This window comes from Photinus pyralis, unplaced genomic scaffold (genome assembly GCF_008802855.1).
Source record: "Photinus pyralis isolate 1611_PpyrPB1 unplaced genomic scaffold, Ppyr1.3 Ppyr1.4_LG8, whole genome shotgun sequence".
NCBI classification, from domain to species: domain Eukaryota; kingdom Metazoa; phylum Arthropoda; class Insecta; order Coleoptera; family Lampyridae; genus Photinus; species Photinus pyralis.
The window spans coordinates 14,139,982-14,159,589 of record NW_022170819.1 but is presented as its reverse complement, the minus strand read 5'-3'; the positions used below and the strand labels follow the sequence as shown (position 1 = coordinate 14,159,589).

The 19,608-nt window shown below is 38.7% G+C and overlaps 2 protein-coding genes across 6 annotated transcripts; both read right to left on the bottom strand.

The window, feature by feature from the left end:
- Positions 1-1,641: 1,641 nt before the first annotated feature.
- LOC116179737 (zinc metalloproteinase nas-7-like) lies at positions 1,642-5,384 on the bottom strand. 5 transcript variants are annotated; one of them, XR_004147026.1, is made up of 6 exons: positions 3,242-5,384; positions 3,060-3,196; positions 2,889-3,006; positions 2,650-2,842; positions 2,024-2,293; positions 1,642-1,971 (listed from the first exon to the last, which is right to left on the bottom strand). XR_004147026.1 is itself a non-coding variant. In XM_031499557.1 (3 exons), the coding sequence occupies exons 1-3, from the start codon at positions 2,732-2,734 to the stop codon at positions 1,885-1,887; spliced, it is 303 nt and encodes a 100-aa protein (XP_031355417.1). In that variant the 5' UTR covers positions 2,735-3,049; the 3' UTR covers positions 1,642-1,884. The 5 variants fall into 5 exon arrangements, 1 of the variants encoding a protein (XP_031355417.1); XR_004147025.1 differs by having other exon boundaries at positions 3,060-3,186; XR_004147027.1 differs by having other exon boundaries at positions 3,060-3,145.
- A 6,706-nt stretch (positions 5,385-12,090) lies between these two features.
- LOC116178167 (G protein-coupled receptor kinase 1-like) lies at positions 12,091-19,601 on the bottom strand. The gene is made up of 3 exons (XM_031497583.1): positions 19,493-19,601; positions 14,231-14,469; positions 12,091-14,173 (listed from the first exon to the last, which is right to left on the bottom strand). The coding sequence occupies exons 2-3, from the start codon at positions 14,402-14,404 to the stop codon at positions 14,009-14,011; spliced, it is 339 nt and encodes a 112-aa protein (XP_031353443.1). The 5' UTR covers positions 14,405-14,469; positions 19,493-19,601; the 3' UTR covers positions 12,091-14,008.
- Positions 19,602-19,608: the final 7 nt, after the last annotated feature.

Here is a 19,608-nt window from a genome sequence, read left to right as displayed (position 1 = left end):
TGTAATGGTATACTTTTAAAAAGATCTTGTGACTGCATGGAATAGATGACTAGTAGTGATATAAGGCCGATTCTAACTCAAAAAGTCACTAGATGTGAAAAAAGTCACTAAAAAAGTAACTAGGTTTGAAACTTTGCTACTACTTTGAGCAGAGTTTCAAACCTAGTTACTTTTCTAGTCAACTTTGTCCAAAATTTTGTCACATCTAGTGACTTTTTGAGTTAGAATCATCCTTATATCACTACTATGGATATAGGCAACCAACATTACACGCGCCAAACGAGAGTTGTTTGTAAAATTCTTGCTCTCTTCAAGAGTTTAATAATTAAAGTAAATCACTAACTGTCGCCAAACCTGTTTTAAAACTCTTCGCCAATGTTGAGACCCCCTTTAAAATAAACCCAAAATTAATTAAATGCGCGTTCGGTTAATTCGAATAAGTTCGTGGTGACGTCACTTGGGCCACAGATATATCGTATATCTGGGCTTGGGCAGACCTGCGGGAGATTTATGCGTGCAGAGTTGGTTATAGCCACCGTGCATTGACATGGTTTTTTTGAATGTACGAGTATATTAATCTTTGAGAACTTCTAAAAGAACTAGCGAAATTTGCCAGGCAGATAATAGGGAGATGGACAAGTCGATGCAACATAATAAATCTTCTCGTAACGATCCCAAATCTCGGTACTACCCGGAATATCATTTCCATTCGGACGCCTCGCCGCCGAGGGAAAAGCGCCAGCGTCTACACACCATTTCATCCGAGAGGACAACTTCAGCATCATAGAACATCGCATCAACGCCACCGCCGAAGCGGCAGATCCGTATCATCTCTTGAACATCATTGGATCTTCCACCATCAGGTACTCTCTCGGCAACCATGACTGAAGAAGACGTATCCCCAATCATACTGAGACAACCGTGGTGTCTTAAATACAAAGCCGTCCTAGATTACAAAAGCGGCTGCGTGCATTGGGGAACGAGGCAACGCCAAACCACACTGGCTCCGAAAATCCACCCCACTCAAACAACAAAACGCGATCATGGTCAACGACGCGGTGCCTTCGGGATAAAAAATGCCTCGGCAACTTTCCAAAAATTAATGACACATGTCCTGCCGGGCTTTGTAAGGAAATTCGCATTAGTGTCGAACGGGCTTTCCAGGACCTAAAACACGCCATCACCGGGCCCCTCCAGTTGAACTTCGAACAACCATTCACGCCAGCAGCTTTTTTATCGCCGTTGTCCGACGTCAGTATCAGCCGAAAAAACTGACAGAGACCAGTCCAACATCGCCGAAATCGAGGTTGCGGGACTAGACGATCGCGTAAAAGCAAGCCACACGCCCAACACCTGCTAAACGCATTGGAGCCTTCAATCCCTACCACAGGGATTGCGACATCCGACCCACCGTTGGCCGAACCTCCGCAAGACAAGATCGGCAGGGTATAAATGCGGAATCCCATACACCAAGAAGTTATCCACTACCCTTCTACAAGTCGTGTTCGCGGTGCCAATGCCTACTGGTGTATATTTGTATAATTGATCCTCCAAGTTCTGCACGGACCGGCTATAGAATCTTCGCTGTTTTATAGGAGAACCGTGTAACCAATAGCGCACCCCCCCCCCGCGCCCCGCAACTAATCCCACAACACCGAGAAGGCATTCTAAGTTTGGCTTAGAGTCGTTCTTTATTGTCTCGAAGTTAATTCGATGTAACTTTTAAAGATAAGTATGTATTTATGGTTAGCTTACGAATTGTGGAATGCTGGGTGGTAAAAAATATTGTTATTACATTTTCTAGTGTTTATTCTGTGGGTTAGCATAACAACTTTACTGAAAGTTTTCAACAAGAAGACCTGCGGAACAAGAAGCTGTTCTACTCTATGAACAGTACATGTGATTGATTTTATTTTTGTCAATTTGTGTAAGGCCCTGCTCATGAGCACCCCCAATAACGCACCCCGGATCCTGGGAATGAAACGAGAAAATGAAAATATACGCTTTTGCTGGGAATGCTTACCGATTTCGCCACTATAGTAGGCTCGCCATTTTTCGAAAAAGCACGATCGGTATAGTGCATTATGGTGCAGATATCGTAGGGTTCTCCAAAAGAGGTCACATCCTGGATTATGTCAAAACTGCCGTACTGATCTAAATTCCATTGTTACGGTACTAGGACGTCAAATATTTATATTCCTAAGGCTCAGACAAGCATTGGAGCATCGTCCTTTTATATACAAGCGGGCAAATTGTGGAACAAGCTGCCAGAAGATGTTAGACACACCAGGTCCTGTAATGGTTTCGATCGCAAGTGTTTTTGTTTGTTGCAGAACTCTGAACATGTTTTTTTTTATGTTTAATGTGTAAATTTATACGTAGAGAGCTATTACGTTTTTCGTTTTTCTTGTTATACTGTTTTACTCACTTTTTACTTTGTTTTTACTTTTTTTTTGTTATATTTACTTTGTATTTCATAATATTGTTAACTTGTTTTGTTATATCTGATGCGACCAAGTTTGTAGAGGGGGGATACTAATGGCCCTATGGCTTCTCCTATCCCTTAATAAATTTATATTATTAAAAAAAAAAAAAAAAAAAAAAAAAACGGGACGACGTACATTGACAGTTTTAAGTAAGTCCTCTTACCGTCAACTATGTTCTCGTACATTATCCATATGTAGTTGTCACGATCAGGCGAGCTGTGCTGATGTTGAAAACCAACGGCATGCATGAATTCATGTAGGATCACGTTCGCTTGGTCAGCACATCCGCCTCCCAAGTTCAGCGTTTGCCCCCCTCCGATTCTTCCCACGTACGCGTAGCATCCCTCATCGTCATTCTACAAGAAATATGCAGCAAAAAAACAAACAACAAACATTGCATACTCTGATATAAACATAATCGCCATTGCAGTCTTGCCAGTTTTCTACGGTTTGAAGACATGTGTCAACAAATCAAATGCGTTCGTCAACGTGTCTCTTATTCTATTCTGCTGCTCGAAAGCTAAAACCTAAACTTTAGTTTGGCGTGTTTAAAGAAACGCCCATGGTCCTTACTGATGGTATCAGCACACTTTACCGTACGGCCATCGTAAGTTCACATCAGTGACCGCGTTCCTCCTGTTTGAAAAGAGCATGTCGCCCTGAAACTTTCCACTGTACTGCCATGGACTTGTTTTTTTATCTTAACGCGACTAGAGATTAGTTTCAAATCAATAGGTACGTTCAAATTTACTTACTTTTCTGCAACTCTGAGTTGATCGGAACCGCATACAGAGATCTCAGACCGATAAGCAAGATACATAGTGATATCTTCATTGTGAGAGTTCGAGTACTTTTAATTGTCATCTTAGTGCTTTTATACCTATGTATGTTAGTTGTAATATTAATGGAAATTTATTGTGCTTCTTCTTTGTTTTTAGTATCTCATGGTAAATCATGTTTATCTTGAGGGGAAAGCAAATTCCTATAGGTAATGACGTAAACTAATATTTGAAAAATTTACTGTACTAGTGTATTCATTGTGACATTAGCAAGAAAAGAATGGTGCCTATACAGCATTTCCAAAATTGATCAAAAAATGATGTATAGGTATTAGCTCGAACTCTGAACGAATTTTACCGTGAAATGTGCGCACCATTGCAATGCAAACATGTTTTGACACGATTTTAGAGATTAGCATAATTACAAAACTTACGGGGTAATTAGAGATATGAAAAAAAAAACATTTTTTTTGTAATTTTCTATTTACCGGCGAGTCTTCTGAGTGAAATATTGTCTTGTTTTCATAGGTTCTCTCATAATTTTACATCTTCATAATTAATCTTGTCAGTTATGATCGCATCAAATTAAAAAAAATGATTGTTGCTGAACCGATAATTAAAATTTCTTTCAAACAAAGTATCACCAGGCTGATTGTTTAAGTTTTTTTCTTAATATTTCATAGGAAACGGTACTCATTTGAATACAAAAAACTAATCTCCAGGGATCATTCTACTGGAAATGCCGGCGTCTCTACTAGACTGCTCACAATAATTGACATGACGTCGATCCTAATGGGTTGATAAACAAATCGATCCTGGACCTCGTAAATAAATGCGACTCGGATTTTGAAATTCCCAGGCGATTACGCAAGATTACGCAATCCGTTGGTAGGCGACAATATCTATTAAAAGGTGTCACCTGCGTACAAATCGACTACTTCAGGCGAACGTTAGGTACGTAATGTGGTCCTGAGATAAAAACGGGATTCCTTCATTCTGAATTGCCTCACGATTCTTCACCAAAAACTTCTCAAACCCACGTTGGCACAAATTCTGCCGAATCAGCCACATTGCGCACTTGATGACGAATGGATCTGACGTCAGCAGGATCGTCGCGGAATTCTAGTTAATGTCGTCTTATGTCGCGACAATTTGACTTTTCGCAGTTAGCTCGACAGGACTGTACTAAGAAACCATTGGCCCAAAAGAACAACAAAACTGCTATAGGTATAATGCAGTAGTGCAATTCTAAAAAACCGTACAACCCCAAACAAATTCAACTGGAGGCCCTTACAATAAAACCGTTTTAACTACCAAAATCAAATTAAATTCTTTCCCACACCCCTGTGTCCTTTTAACTATAGCAATCTGTGCCTAATTGAAGGGGAAACATTGAATATATTGTCTTAGAAAAAAACCAACTCTGACGCTGCAAACAAAAGTTTGTATCTAGGGGCACTACTTCCCTAGATTCCCAGACAAGAACTAATGGACTTTAAACGGGGGCAGAAATCAACCGAATGTCACACTGATTACCATGAAGCGGTGTGGTCTGAAAGACCTACACAGGGAATTAAAGAACATACGTTCGCGGACTCCCGTTACAGTAAATACCGCTAAAAACGAACTTATTCTATAAATAGGTTTTCTTACTTATAAAGTTGTTGTAATCGTCTGATCATGGCAAATATGATCGTTTTGGATTCACGGGCTAATGAAAAAATTTTAAAAACACATTTCGTCAACAGAACACGGAATCTGCACTAAAAAGCCAAAAATTTTGTGAAAAAAGTATTGGGATCTTAAGAATAGATTGAGAAATATTACTGTGTGGTCGCTACACCATCCACAAAAGACCTGTTCAGCTAACTCGTAACAAATCAAAATTGAAACTCAGAATTTTTATAGTCTTCCCTCGTCCACATCTGACATCTGCTAAATGAAAAATCCTAATATTCGCTTGAAATTTTTCAATTTGAGGGACTGGGTGGTCTAGATCAACTTCCGAAAATTGATTACACAAATTTTGATTAACGCCTGAAATAAATCTGAATCTGAAATAGAAAATTCTGAAATGAAAACTATCTGGGTCGCACAAAGGATTCGAATGAACACACAATTAATTGATTGACAATGACAAAAATTTATTGCGAAACTCGTGGAAGAATTAAAACAAAATCCTCGAAAAAAAGAAAATCTTACAAAGCTTGTTTGAACATAATACCCCGCACGGTGACGGTCGATTAAATCTTAAAATTACTTTTTTGCTCAATACTCCTTATAATCTGATTTTACAAAATTTGCGATATGCAGGCGCACTTATCAAAGACAAATAATCCTCGCTCACAACTTTAGGAAACTTTACCCCTTCTTTAATAAATTGAAGTCAATGACTCAAACTGGCTTGATAAATTAGATGACAACATTATGGGTGGCTGCTCGGACGGTAGAAACTTATAACTTTCACTATTGCTTCGAACTAACTTTTTCTGAATACGGACTGTTCTCACACTTTTACTACTTTACTTAACTCTTTGCTTAACTTCTTCTATATACTTTTCTTTGAAATCGACGAACTGCGTCTTCAACAACACAACGCGGAACTTGCAGCAGCAGCTTCATTTTCGTGTTGACTCCAGTATTCAAAGAAAACCCACTTCTACTATAAAATAATCTCCTTCGTGGTTTTCCAAAACGACGACAATTACAATTAGTCTTGATAACACGTTAGTTTCGAAGGAACGAATCCCCACCTACGTCGAAATAACGCGCAATTCTTCGAAATACCTTATCTCTTAAATTTCGGCTGATAATAAAACTCCTTATCACAAACCACCAGATGTGTCTTAAAGTATCTTATCTAATTAATTAAGAAACTATTACGCAATTACAAACAATTCTTTTTTTGGTAGTTTGTCTAGATATCTTTTAACCCTTTAAGTTTCAATCCTTAATTTAATGCAACTGTTTCTCTACTATTGTGTAAACAACGTCATGAAGACGTTATTTTGGTCTAAACTAAACACCAAAAATAATTACGTGAAACTCTCATATGACAATATTTCAATGTATTATGTGTAAATCTGGTGGATTATTTACGAATAAGCACAAAGTTTGTATTTGAATCTCATTTTCGTTTGGAATTGAGTAATTCTTATTTAAATTTGATCGCTTTTCTAAATTGTTAATTTAGATTTGTGTATTTAATTGTAAAACGTCCAACTTCGTTTTGAAATGCATGTCTGGTCGTTTGCGATGAGGAGTTTTTATCGGACGAAATTTAATTAACGCGCGATATTTCGGCGTAAGTGGGGACGCGTTCATTCGAAGCTGGCCTTATCAAGTCTAAATGTGATTGGCGGTGTTTTTTGAAATCCAGAAGAAAGATTATTTTATAGTGAAAGTGGTGTTCCCATAAATTAACGTAAAAACGCGAGCGCTGCTAATGCTGCGAGCTCCCCGACGGTAAAGAGCGTGTAAATTTGTTTACGCTAAATCTCGGGAAGTCTGCCCTAGTTGTTTTGTTCAAGACGCAGTTCGTGATCGGTTTCGAAATCAAATGTGCAGAAAAAGTTAAGCGGTTTGTTCGTATTTAGAAAACGTTACTTCGTGTGTGAGGAAACAAAACAGTTGTCTGCTTTCTACCGTCATCTTATTTATCAAGCTGTCCAGTTCGAGTCATTGCTTACGTTCACCAGACGAAGCGCTTCATGAGAGCTACCTATAAAGGCGGGAGTAGGTACTCTAGCAAGGTTTCTCCACAGTGCTATCAGTTAATTATTAATTAAGTAATCAATTAATTGTGTGTTTGTTCGAATCCATTGTGCGACTCAGATATAGTCTTCATGTCAGATTTATTTCAGGTTAGAATCAAATCTTTTGTAATAATGTGTTTGGAATGTTCTGAAGTTGATCGAGATCATCGACCCTCTCAAATTGAGGGAGTATTAGGATTTTTCTTTATAGCAGATCACGGGCGTGTACCAGGAAAGATTATGACATTCTAAGTTTTAATTTTGATTGGTTTTAAGCTAGCTATACAGGTGTTCCGTGCGTGACCGCATACTATTGCACACAGCCTTTCATATACCACAAAACTTGATGTGATGAAGCCAACATGGTCAAGTTAGATTTGTAGTCCAAACTCTTTCTTTATTTGCTTCTAATAAGGTAAAGTATGTATTCACCTTCTCTAGAAGATATCGCTACGGTACTTCGTTTTCGTGTATTGCAGCATACGGTACCTACTGACAAATACTTTGAAAAGAAATCCTGTTGTATACTTTCTATCGCTTTCATACCCCGAAGTACCTAGATATTTACCCCAACAACATTTTTAAAATGTCCTATATTTTGCATTACACAATGTTCAGTTTGCTTTTCTTTCTTGGCTTGCGCAAATTCATTAATCTACCATTCTTATCTCGGTACCATAAAAGGCTTTAGTTAGTTTGCACACGACATTTTGATTTATTAGGTACCTCTAAAACCTTGCGAAATGTTTATATAGATATCTTCGTTTATTGCTCATTTGTTTGGGGCCGTCGCGTCGCCTTTCCATTCAGTCAACGCCGTTTCATGCACTGCGCATGCGAAACGTCATATTTGACCCTTCCCCTCAGCCATTTTGGAATTGGAATGTATGTCACAACAGTCTATAGTAAGGATACTCGGCTTGCATCCGGGTGGCTCGAGTTCGATTCTATGTATCAAAACAAATTTTATTTCACAAAATCGCGTTTCCAAATCAGAGGAGTTGGATATTAGGATATATGTCTTCTTACATTTTTTTAAATGCAAACATACAAAAATACTTCAGACATGTTACATGCGCAATGTATGGAACGGCGTGGACGATTTAGAAAAACGTCTTTTTAGGGGAAAGCTATCTGCGCCGGCTCGAGAGCATGAACGCTTATTATGTTACATCCGGTTTGGTTTGAGCTGTCGTCTAAAGAACATCTTGTAGTTTAAGTTTGTTGGGGTCCGGGATCCATACGCTTCGCCAATGATAGTTATCCGGCTCCCTTGCTGATGAATTCCGTCAATTCTGAAATCAACCGTCGCAGATCCAGCGATTTGCAGGTTGTAGAGTGGCGGCGGTTTGCTTAGGTAATGCGTGGGCCATGTCGCTACGGATGTGGTAACGCGAAGCTTCGGAAGTAGGTATAAGCAAGGCCGAACCGGGACCGCTTTGACCTTGAGATCTGCGCATGCGCCAAGTTCAAGGTCAGTCGATTCGGTTCTGTTTGCCGATGGAAATAGGCTGGTTTATCAGAAACCGGTCGGTTAAAGGGAAAACTGATTCTGTTAAACAGTTAAACAGACTTACCTCTACTGAACTGAGCTGTTTCTATGGAACGGATCGGATTTTAATGAACAGATCTGTTTCTTTTTCCACTTGAGAGGTATACAACGACGATACATACATTTTTAAGAGTTGGCAACCATGCAATTTCTAGGTGAAAAAAAGCTGCCTGAACCATCTAAAAAGCACGAACGTGGGATACGTTTGGCATCTTGTCTTAAATGCCGGTCGTGAACGCGTCGCTCCATAAATGTTTGTTGTTATTTTGTGTTTTTTAATGCAGGTAGTAATCTTTGCATTTCATTATATCGTATTTGTGTTTTGTATGCCACATTTTATATTTTTTGTGTGTTTGAATCTTTGTTTTTGAAATTTACTTGGTTTAGCCGCAATGCAGAATCACATATGTGATACCGCTATGCTATTGTTTGTAATTGTTTACATTTTTGGTGTAATGCTTGCTTAATTTATGTTTATTGATGTTGATTAGTTGGTCTTGTCCCTGAAGTAACATTCATATAAGTTTTGATCATTTTATTTTAATATGTGGAAATTACCGATTCGTTTGATGTATGTACTGACTTGGTGTTTGTAACTAACAATTTTCTCCGTGAATGAAGCAGGCACCTAATTCCGTGATTGTCTTCGACATTCAACTGTAGGCTCAAAACCCCGAAACCAGGGGCGGGTTACCCATCTTGCCGGAGTGGGATTACACTAATCAAAAACAGGAACGGTACAAATGTCAAAACTATGTGTTTCGATTACCCATTCGTTTTCGTTAAAAAGGAACGATGCAGTTGGATTTTTCGCTGTGCCTTCCTTTTGATCTCGTGGCCCGCTGCTAGATGTCGCTGCGTACGCTAAACGAGAGGGTGGGAGGGGCACTGTATCTTGAATGCCTATGCTGGCATTTTCGTGTGCGCCTTTCCGTGTTAAATTAATGATGGAAGAAGCCAGAACAAAATCATGTCCTTAGGTACTACATGCAAGGTATCATTTTAAGATTTGTTTTGTCTCAATTGAACCTTAGATGTGCTTCATGTATTTTATACTCAAATGAGTTATTTTTTTATGATGTCATTTGTATCTCGTTTTGAATAATTTGTTTAGCCACATTTGACTCGATTACTTGATTTGCGTATCTATTTATGTCTGTACTTTGTTGCTGTAGTTGATTTATTTCTTGTATTTGTGTGTGTTATGTTTTTCTTGCTGGTTCTTTTATTCCCCTGGATTTTCTATTTGGATTTGCTCCCCGCAACCAAGCCTCGTGCGTAACAAATTTCATTTTCTTATTCCCTTCCGACGCACAAAAATTCAAAGACAGGCAACGTGAAGTCCCATTTGTACCACGCACTCCTAACGGAATGCTACCGATATATGAAAGGACCGCGAAATATCCGACATTTTGACAATGATAGTTAGATGGCGCTGCTTGTAATTGTTCCCTAAAGTCCCTAGATTACTAGTAATCTAGGGACTTTATATATAGATTACTAGTAATCTAGGGACTTTATTGTTCCATACAGTGACTTTATAGCTTGAGCCCGTGTGTAACGATCACTTATTTAGTCAATTTTTAAATCATTTTTTTAGGAACAAAAAAATTGAACATTTCATACATCAACTTTGATCAATTTTTTGGTAGTTATTTTAGGAACTGAAAGTTGTCCTATTTTTGTAATGTTTAGAACCTGTCCTATTTTCCCTCAATTTTTTAGTAACTTTTGACAGATTATAGGGAATTTGTAAAATTAAAATTAAATTTATATTCATTTTTAAAGCTCACTATAATACGTTGACAGTAGATAGAGACCTTAGTTTACAGAAGATAAATATTTAGTCTCCAGATTTAATATAACATAGGTTAAGTACAAATGTTTACATTTTACTGGTACTAAACAATTGACAATATTATGGAATGTTACATACAGTTTCATCATTTATGACATTTTTAGGATAGCATTATCTTTATTGAAGAAACAATTTGACTAAATAAGTGATCGTTACAAACGAGATTTAGACAAGAAAAGAATATTATAGACAGTGGCGAGCTGGCGACCTTTAGTAAATTTCTTCCTCTGAGGTGGCGACAGTATTGTTTAATTTTTGATTGGTTGTTGAAATTGGCGGCCATGTTGCATCAAGTATAGATAATAACTTTATTTATTTATGAATAAACAATGATAAGGTATTGTATTCCAGTGTACGCAACACATGTCACACGTGTATTGTGCAACTTGATTTTCAATGCAACATGGCGGCTGGGTTCTTATTGTCACCACCTTTATAAAGTCCTGTATTGTAAGTATAGGATAAATAAACATTTTCAATGTCGATTGAGAGACCCCTAAGAACATTACAGATTGCTGGTATGTTGATTGAGAGCCTGCAGTTCTGTTTCTTATAACCCAGCGTTTATATTTAGTGGGTTGGACTGGCCCTGGAGATGGGCGAATGAAAGATTTAGGAATCTGTCGTGTTGGAACACGGACGGTCGGCTAACCCCTGCCTCAAGTGACACACAGATCTGCTAAAAGCGTACGGCGTGTTCTCGTTGTGCCCTTTTTTGTATCCACTGGGGGTATCGTTTCTGTGTGAAATGCTCTTCTAAGAGGCAAACGCTAGGAGTTCTTAGAAGTGCATGGAGCAACTAAAGACAGGATCTACGGGATATTTGGACTGGCCACCCAATATACAGACTATGTGAACTTATTATAATATTTAATGCTTGTGCTTTTTTTATGTTATGTGTCAAATATTAATTCTTTAGGGATTCCGGTAGAGCCTATGATTCGACATTTCATTAATTACTCGACAACCATTTTAAAATGCATGCAGATCATAACAACCAACCAACAACAATTTTAACATTAATTTGTTGGCTGGTTTTTTCTTGGTGAGCTCTTTTATCCCCAGTCATATTTGTACTCGGTGAACTACACATCACTTACCTGCAATTGAGCAAAGATAAGGCGGCATAAGTTGGCTTTGACTCATTCAATTAAATAAAAATTCAAATAAGATTGTATTGAATCTATAAATGTGATTTTTAATGCCTTATATACACACTGACTATTAGTTAACTTAACTTGCAACTTACAGCGATATTTAACTACGTTAAATAATTTCTATACAACTTACTGCACTGCAACGGTTTGCATTTTACAATACTGATAAAACAAATCATGTATGGAAAACTAACAACTTTACAAATTAATACAAAAACCTAGGTACCATCTGTGCGTCTAGATTTAATGAATGCATCGGTTTATACAAACTTAGAGCTAAGTTCGGAAATATCGGCATAAAGCGTCACATAGTTTTCCCTTGTTTTATCTAACAATTTCTATTAATTGACACGTTCTCCCCTATCAAAAATTGGAACTTACAAAATGTGACCATGTGACTCTTTGGTATCACTCCCACCCATTCACCCAATTAGAAAATACTGATTACTTTGTCAATGTGTATTCGGAGAAAGTGTGTCCGGTTGGCAAATTATACAAAAGCACAGATTATAACAATGTATTTAGACGTTTTTTTAAATAAATACACAATAGACATCAATGTATTGCTGTCTAACCACAAAATAGTGATTGTTCTCTTTTCTTTTAAACATAAAAACTGTACGAAATATTCACTAACAATAATTATACTTACGCGTAGGTAATACAAATGCTGTTCTTTAAATTGCTCATTAGAAACACTTATATAGAAATATCCCGTTCGTACCTAGCTAAATGGCACTAAAAACCTCTTTACAGTTTTGACACAATTCGGATTGTTACGTTAGTAATTGGTAGAGCGGAAAAATTTTTTAAATGAAAACCGATTCTTCGTCTCTTCCCACTTCTTGCTATGTGTGCGTTTTCCTGATAACACGTAAATCGTGTGTGGTTTTTTGATTCAAAAATTTGCATGAACACATATCGCGTTTTAAAACCTTGAATTGTATTACAAAATTTGTTTTATTAATACTTAAACGTACGAGTAAGGCTACAGGAAGAAGAAGAATCTGTACACGTTTTTTTTTGCTTGTTTTCTTTAAGAGTTTGGAGAGAAATCTACACCTCATTTACACAAAGTTGTACCTGTACGTTCAAAATTTCAAAGGTCTTAAATGCGTATTGAATTTCGTTGAGCGATTATTATGCGTTTCGTAAAAGCAGCACACAATTTACCTTCAATTATGAAGAAGCTCACTTAAATTTCTGGTGCTTGTGCTTCACCAATTAATTCCAACCCGGTTAGTGAGTGCTTACTTTTTCATAGAAACACCAATGATGTGTGACAAAATTTAATATTCCTCGTCCCTTGTCCCAAATTACGCCTTTTTCTCCTACTTGCAAGGAGTTCTTAAGCTTTTGAGCCATTTGACCTTTTAATTCAACGTTCACCAGAAAATATAGTGCTTTTTAATGAAATTGAGAATGTTATAAAGGTTGGTAGAGCCGGAATCCCAAGCATACAAAAAAAACAATCAATTACTGGTGCTATTGAAGAAAGTATAGAGGGCGCTGTTCTCGACCAAATAAAAATCATCGAAAATGTGTCCACACAAAATAATTTCTTAGAAACTGTTTTGTTTGGTGGAGAAATACAAAAATCGCTCGTTTTTGGCTGCTATAATATACATCCAAAAGAGGGAGGGTAGCGATCATTTTGAACGTACAATCGGTACTAATACACTGGCATGGCTATCCCATGAAAAATAGAAAATAACTTAAGTTGTTATTAAAATATTATCTACAATATCTATAAAAACATTATTAATAATGCACATATAAAGTATAAGTAGTACACTGGGCCAATACGTCTCATAAATGTAGGCTTTAATTTATTCCTTTATTCGCTAACTATTTTTAAAAATGTAGCAGTTTCCCATCTATCTCTATCTACTTATTGCACACTTAAATTATTTACAAAATTGTACAAAACGTAGAGTAGGTATAATAAATAGAAGTTCTCGTCAATAATACCAAGTGATACAATCTCCCGACGAGCGCGCGCACGCGCATTCGAACCAAACGACCAGGTACGTAAAAACTTAACCTAAAAATTTCTTATTGCGTCGATAATGCCAATTTAGTAAGTATCGAAATGATTAGCGGTCGGCAAAGAAAGCTATTCTAGTGACTTACAAGCTTGGTGTTGATACCAGTGAGACGAATTATTTCGTTCGTTCAGTAATGTACACGGTCCCAACCTTATCGAATAACGTAATACCTCCCCTTTGTCTAAAAAAGTAGAACAAATCGAATGGAAAGAAATTGTCATGATTTCGGTTATATAAATAGTGCCTTAAGAGTAGTGCCAATGTGTGCAATAAGGGGAGGGATTAAACATAATTCTTCTAACCGCAACACAAGCGCATCAATCACACAGAGGGTAGTAAGGATCGGGGCACGGGGGAATTTCTTACGAGTAGCTCAGTTGCCGTTCGCGTTACGAGCTATTATCGCATTTCTATTCAAATTGTTTGAGTCTGTGCCGTATATTTTACCCGCTTTCTTCGCCATCGACCCTAAAAGCTCCTGAGATATCTTGTGCGCCGACTTGAGTGACGTTAACCATTCCTTTAGGCCTATTTCGTCCTGCAACAAGAAAAATGCGTTACGTTTCGAAACGGGGCGTGGCTCCGAAATACTTACGGGGTTGGTCAGCACCACTTTACCCTCTCGCAATCTCACTACAATACACTGTTCGTTTTTCACTTGAACTAACTCTGGACTGACTTCCTCCACCTGATCCATGAAGACCATTTCGGGCTTCGCCGAGTCGGGATGAAGCTCCAGCCTGTTCGGGTACAGCTTTGCGTACCGCATTTGCCAACTGGTTGTCCAGGGACCGCCTAATTTCTTAATGTACCCGTGTAGAATGCAGTCCGATTCTGAAAGTGAACCTAACATAAGTGGGTGATAACGAAACGAAATTTAAATAAAGTTTAAGCATACACCATTCCGGAAAAAGGTTGTAAACATTTTAAATAAATTAATTAGGCCAAGAACAAACATTTTTGTTGTACTTTGTAACAGGTGGTCGCTTTGGAATTGAATTTATATTTTGGTAAGCTTAGGTACACATGTACCGCTTCATAGTGAACTTGAACAAAGATATGTCTGGCGATAACGAACCAAATGAAGCCACTTCGGACCTAAACCGTTCGCTCCGTGTGTAAAACCGGGCACGTGACCGAAGTGCGGGGTCTTATTGGTTAAAAGGGGCGCGCGAGACGCAACTGTTTCCTTCGGTCAGAAAATAAGGTCCTTTTTCTACTGGGCGAGATTCAAATGGCGTTGAAATTGAATTTTTAGCGAATTTATAAGAGAACGGGTGTGCCATTTTGGGTACGAGAGCCTTTATTCCGCGCACGTAGGAAGATACGTGGTGCATTTCAAAAACTGGATGTGAATTTTATACAGATAGTAGTAAAGAACTAGCAGTTTAGCTTCGAGTAAAAATCATTAAGTGGCGACAACTCCTAAAATTCAGGTTCATGACAAACTGCTAGTTACCTGTAATTTTATACAGTAGATTGTGGGTCAAAAACATACTTTTTAGCGGCCTGATCGTAGCAAGGTCGTTTGAACTTGTGATGGAACCGAATTAGCCACCTAAAATTCGATTTAAATATTCCCGAATCCGAGCCTGGCGCGACGAAAAAGGTCAAGATTGCGCTTTGTTTCGTTTTCGTGGAACACGTGTTTTTTTTCTTCTCTGCTCTACATTGAAATGGGCCATAATTTACAATAAAAGTGTCAAATATTACGCTATGCCAGCTATGCGAGGAAACTTAATGATCCGTATCGACCCGTCTCGGAGCACGTTCAAATTTCGTCTAGGATTTGTTTAAAAAAAAATGGGGGAATGCGGCAGAAGTATGTGTGCTTTTGTTGAGACCAGAAGTAAATCTTTACGTTGCGAATAGTGAGTGCAGCTTCGACAATTACAAAGGTGATGTACTCGTTTTATTTATCTCTACGTCTATTGCATCCCTCTAATAAAGATATGATCGTGTTCGATTATTTGCCAATTTAACTTTATTCTCGTACAGCATTGATTATTGCCATTTATACTTAACACATTCCAGATACAAATTGCAGTTTTAATTATACTGGTCCTACTGGGGATTACTGACCGATTTACGTGTTTTTATTTATATTTAGATACTGTATGTTCCCTTAGAGGTGATATCCAATACAAGTATGCAGAACTAAATTTTAATTTATAATTGAATTTATTGCAGCACATTTCGCTTTTGTTTACCTGATTATGTTACTGTGAATTTACAGGGTGCCTCATCTGGGGGCGAGTGACGTACGTTAGGTGGTTGATTGTTACATATTACACTTGGCATTGTGAATTAATTACTTGATACCAATGTTTGCCACGACATGTTCCTTTGCATTGTTGTAATGTGATAGTACTAAAAGTTATGTTCCTACTATTTCTTTGAACCGGGTGATTATGATTATTAATATTTCGCAGGGTGACTTGTTTCGAATATGTACTGTGCTATATTTGATACCGATAGTATATCTCGATTTGACGTCGCAGAGGCTGGCTAAAGTTAAGAACTGACATACGCAGAGATATATATTTTATGTACTGTTTTTTTTGTGTCTTCGAGGGGAGCCATCTTGCCAATATTGCTAATCAATTCGTTTAGTCGATCCCTGACATGTAGTGACCGAATATTGGTTTTGTGTCAGTCTTTGTTATGCCAGTGCAAATATGTCAACTGTCAACGGCTACATAAATTGTGTACATTTTGTTTATAATTTGGTATGCGTGCGAGTTTTCCGTTGGTTACTCTGTTATTTACGTTATGTCATGATTTGTCTTTTGATCGGTTATTGTCATTATCATTACTCATGGTAGAGAGCCTGGAGTTCGGTAATTTATAACCAGGCATTTTAAGACTAGTGGGTTGGACGGGCCCTAGAGATGTATGAATGAAAGAGTTGGGGTCCCGCTAGTAGTACATGGGGCTACCGGCTAAGCCCGGCCTCACTTGCGCAGGGATTCGCTAAAAGCGTGTGGCGTGTTCTCGTTGTGACCTTATGGTTGTGTTAAACAACTATATCCTTCCTATGTGAAAGGCTCTTCTGAGAGGCCAACTCCTAGCCATTTCATACAATGCTGACATGTCATGACCAGAGCAACTAATGACTACTCGGTGTGGGATTTGGACTGGCCATCCAAAATCCAAACCTATTATATGAATTTATTGTAATGTTTTTATGATTGTTTTTTTGTTATGTGTGTGAAATATTGATTCTTTAGGAATTCCAGTGGAACCTGGGATTCGACATTGTATTGATGTACTTGACAACATGCATTTATGCCATTACAGACAATTAATTTTGCTATAAAGTTCAATATTAATTTGTTGGCTGGGTTTTTTCTTGGCCAATTCTTTTTTTCCCAGCCTATTTTTATATTTGTACTCGGTGAACTATCATTTTCTAAATTTAATCTTGCAATGCAAATTATTTGGATTAAATCTCCGTTTTTAAAGCATGTACTTGTTTTATTTGTATTCCTTACTTGATCCTCACTCCGAGAGGCAACACATATCTTGTAGCGACTCTTAAAAACACAACGTAGTAAGTGGTCCTATTATTTTGTTATTCAGGTTAGGTAGCCTTTCTAGACGATCACGTGCCATGGGGTTCAGTTAGTTTGGGAGGGAAAGTTTCAAATTTAAATCTTGAGTTGCGCAGTCTCTCGGGACTGGCCTGGGTACAGCACAAACTTTAGTGCCAAGTTCGTATTCCAGAAGGTAGAAACGAAAGCGTGATCACGAGAATGTGAAATCGTGCAAAGTGTTTCTCTTCTTCTCTTCCCAATGTTGTAAATAAAATAAGATTCACTGTGTTATAAATGTTTAATAAAAAATGGCAGACTTTACTCGTACAAAGACAAACACATTCTCCGCTCAAAGTCGCACGAAAACGCCAAGCGCTCGCCCGCTCACGCCACCTCGCCGCAGTCACATAAAGTGACACAAAGATCTCAATCTAAACTTTCTGATTTACAAAGGGGCTGAAGCAGGTGGAACTAAATAAAGCGAGAACACAGGCGACGAGGAAATCAGCAAGCCATACATTGAGAAAGGTGACAGACCAATGTCAATCAAGGGAGAGAACAAAAGACGGAATTGATGTGGAAATGCGACAATTGCGGCGATCCAACACAATGAGCTACAGGTTGTACGAGGCCAAAATAAGCAACTGCTTTACGTGCAGTAACGCAGGCCATATCAGTTGGAAATGCCCAAGCAGGAAGGAAGTGGACCAAACCGTAAACCAATTAATTGAAAAAAGACGGACCTGGCAAAAAATTTATATGGACGATCCGTACCTACCAATGGCGAAAATAGTCGAAAGTGCATCTTGGATATGGGCGTGAGAGTACCATGTGTGAAAATTCAGTGCGTGAAACCACAAAAACAACGTTAAGCGGTTCCGGGAAAAACAACATAGTGACAGCGCAAAAGGGGTGGTGATAGCGGACGTGATGTTGGATGAGGTCGAGTTGAGAGGCAGGGCAAATTTTACGTGCTACCATCCAATTAGGGGAAAAATTTAAATGAGCATTGGCTCACATTCGTTTCATCTGCAATGAGAACCAGTTCAGCCACATGGAACTAAATTGGCACGTGGTATAGTTAGTTGAGGACTTTATACACAAAACTACATTCATTACTCCTGACGAGGCGGGGGGGAGTTTCAGAGGATGCCTTTTGGATTAAGCAACAGCCCAACCAATTTTTCAAGGTTAATGACGAAGGTTGTACGACGATTACGAAAGGGAATCAAGATGGCGAATGGGACAGTGTTGGTTGAAAATGTAATGTAATTTGCTTTCTTGTGGATTTAGTAAAAAATAACGTTCAACGTTCAACATTATGGGTCATACAGGTCTTTGCCAGCGAAAACCTATTGTCCTTGAAGACAATTAGGAATGAGCATAAAAGCGGTAGATTTTTATGGCCATTAAGATACACGTAGTTGATGAAAACCAGTTTCTCTATAGTTAGTAGCGGAATGTGTCTGAAACCTCAAAGCCATAATGTAGATCATGGACAGTCGTCTGTGACGGGCTGTTCACCATCGTTGTCAAAAAGGGACAGAAAGATGCATGTGGACCTCCTAAAGGGAGATGATGGTAAACATTCACAAAACAAAGGGCCATCATGACAACCAGAACGGGGATATCGCCCTTACTCACAACAAAAGAAGAGTTGCGTGCCGCCACGTACCAGGTGAGACGAGGAGATCAAGAAATCACTACCTACCATCAGAGGGACCTGGATGTAGTCACCAAAACTATGGAGGTGTGAAAGCGGATGGAAAAGGTGTTTATTGATCAAATACTGGGCGCTACACGACGCCGAAGAACGATGTACGAAAGGTGGTAAAAGGCATGCTTCTTCAACTGTTGCCAAGAGGGGCATTACAAAGACAGGTGCCAAAAAAAGTGTTCGTCCAAAAATAGGTTGCATAATCTGCCGTGAAAACAAGAGACCAAGAGCTGGGTCGAGCGTTCTAAAAAACCGCTCGAGCGACGAGCGCTCTAATTTTCTCAAAAATGCTCGCGAGCATCGAGTTATTTTGTAAAGCGGTTTATCGCGAGCGCTCGGGAAAACTGCTCGAGAGCGGAAAACACCGCTCGGGAGCGGAAAAAACGCTCGCGAGCGGCGGTTAATCCTTCAGCGCTTGAGGGCGGTCAAAAGCACTCACGAGCGCAAATAAACGCTCAGGAGCAGAAAAACTGCTCGCTAGCGAACAAAGAGTTGCGAGCGGAAAACCGCTCGTGGGCAGAAAAAAGCGCTTGAGCCGCCAAAAATCATTAAAGGCAATGACGCCCGCGCAGCATCTGCCTTCTCACCTGAAGACAAAACCTACCTTTCTCATCCAAGTCGAACAGCTTTTTCTGTTTGGCCTTCTTTTTGTGTTCCGCCTTATCGGCCTCAAAATTGATCGTCTCAAAAACGGTCTCCGCAACTTCAGCCTGCCATCGT

Coding starts and splice junctions, on each gene's coding strand:
- LOC116178167 (XM_031497583.1), bottom strand. CDS start 14,404: ATGCGGTACGCAAAGCTGTACCCGAACAGGCTGGAGCTTCATCCCGAC. Junction 14,174..14,230: donor AAGTGGTGCTGACCAACCCC/GTAAGTATTTCG, acceptor TTCTTGTTGCAG/GACGAAATAGGCCTAAAGGA.
- LOC116179737 (XM_031499557.1), bottom strand. CDS start 2,734: ATGCATGCCGTTGGTTTTCAACATCAGCACAGCTCGCCTGATCGTGAC. Junction 2,155..2,649: donor GTACGAGAACATAGTTGACG/GTAAGAGGACTT, acceptor AATGGAATTTAG/ATCAGTACGGCAGTTTTGAC. Junction 1,972..2,023: donor CTACTATAGTGGCGAAATCG/GTAAGCATTCCC, acceptor TTTCATTCCCAG/GATCCGGGGTGCGTTATTGG.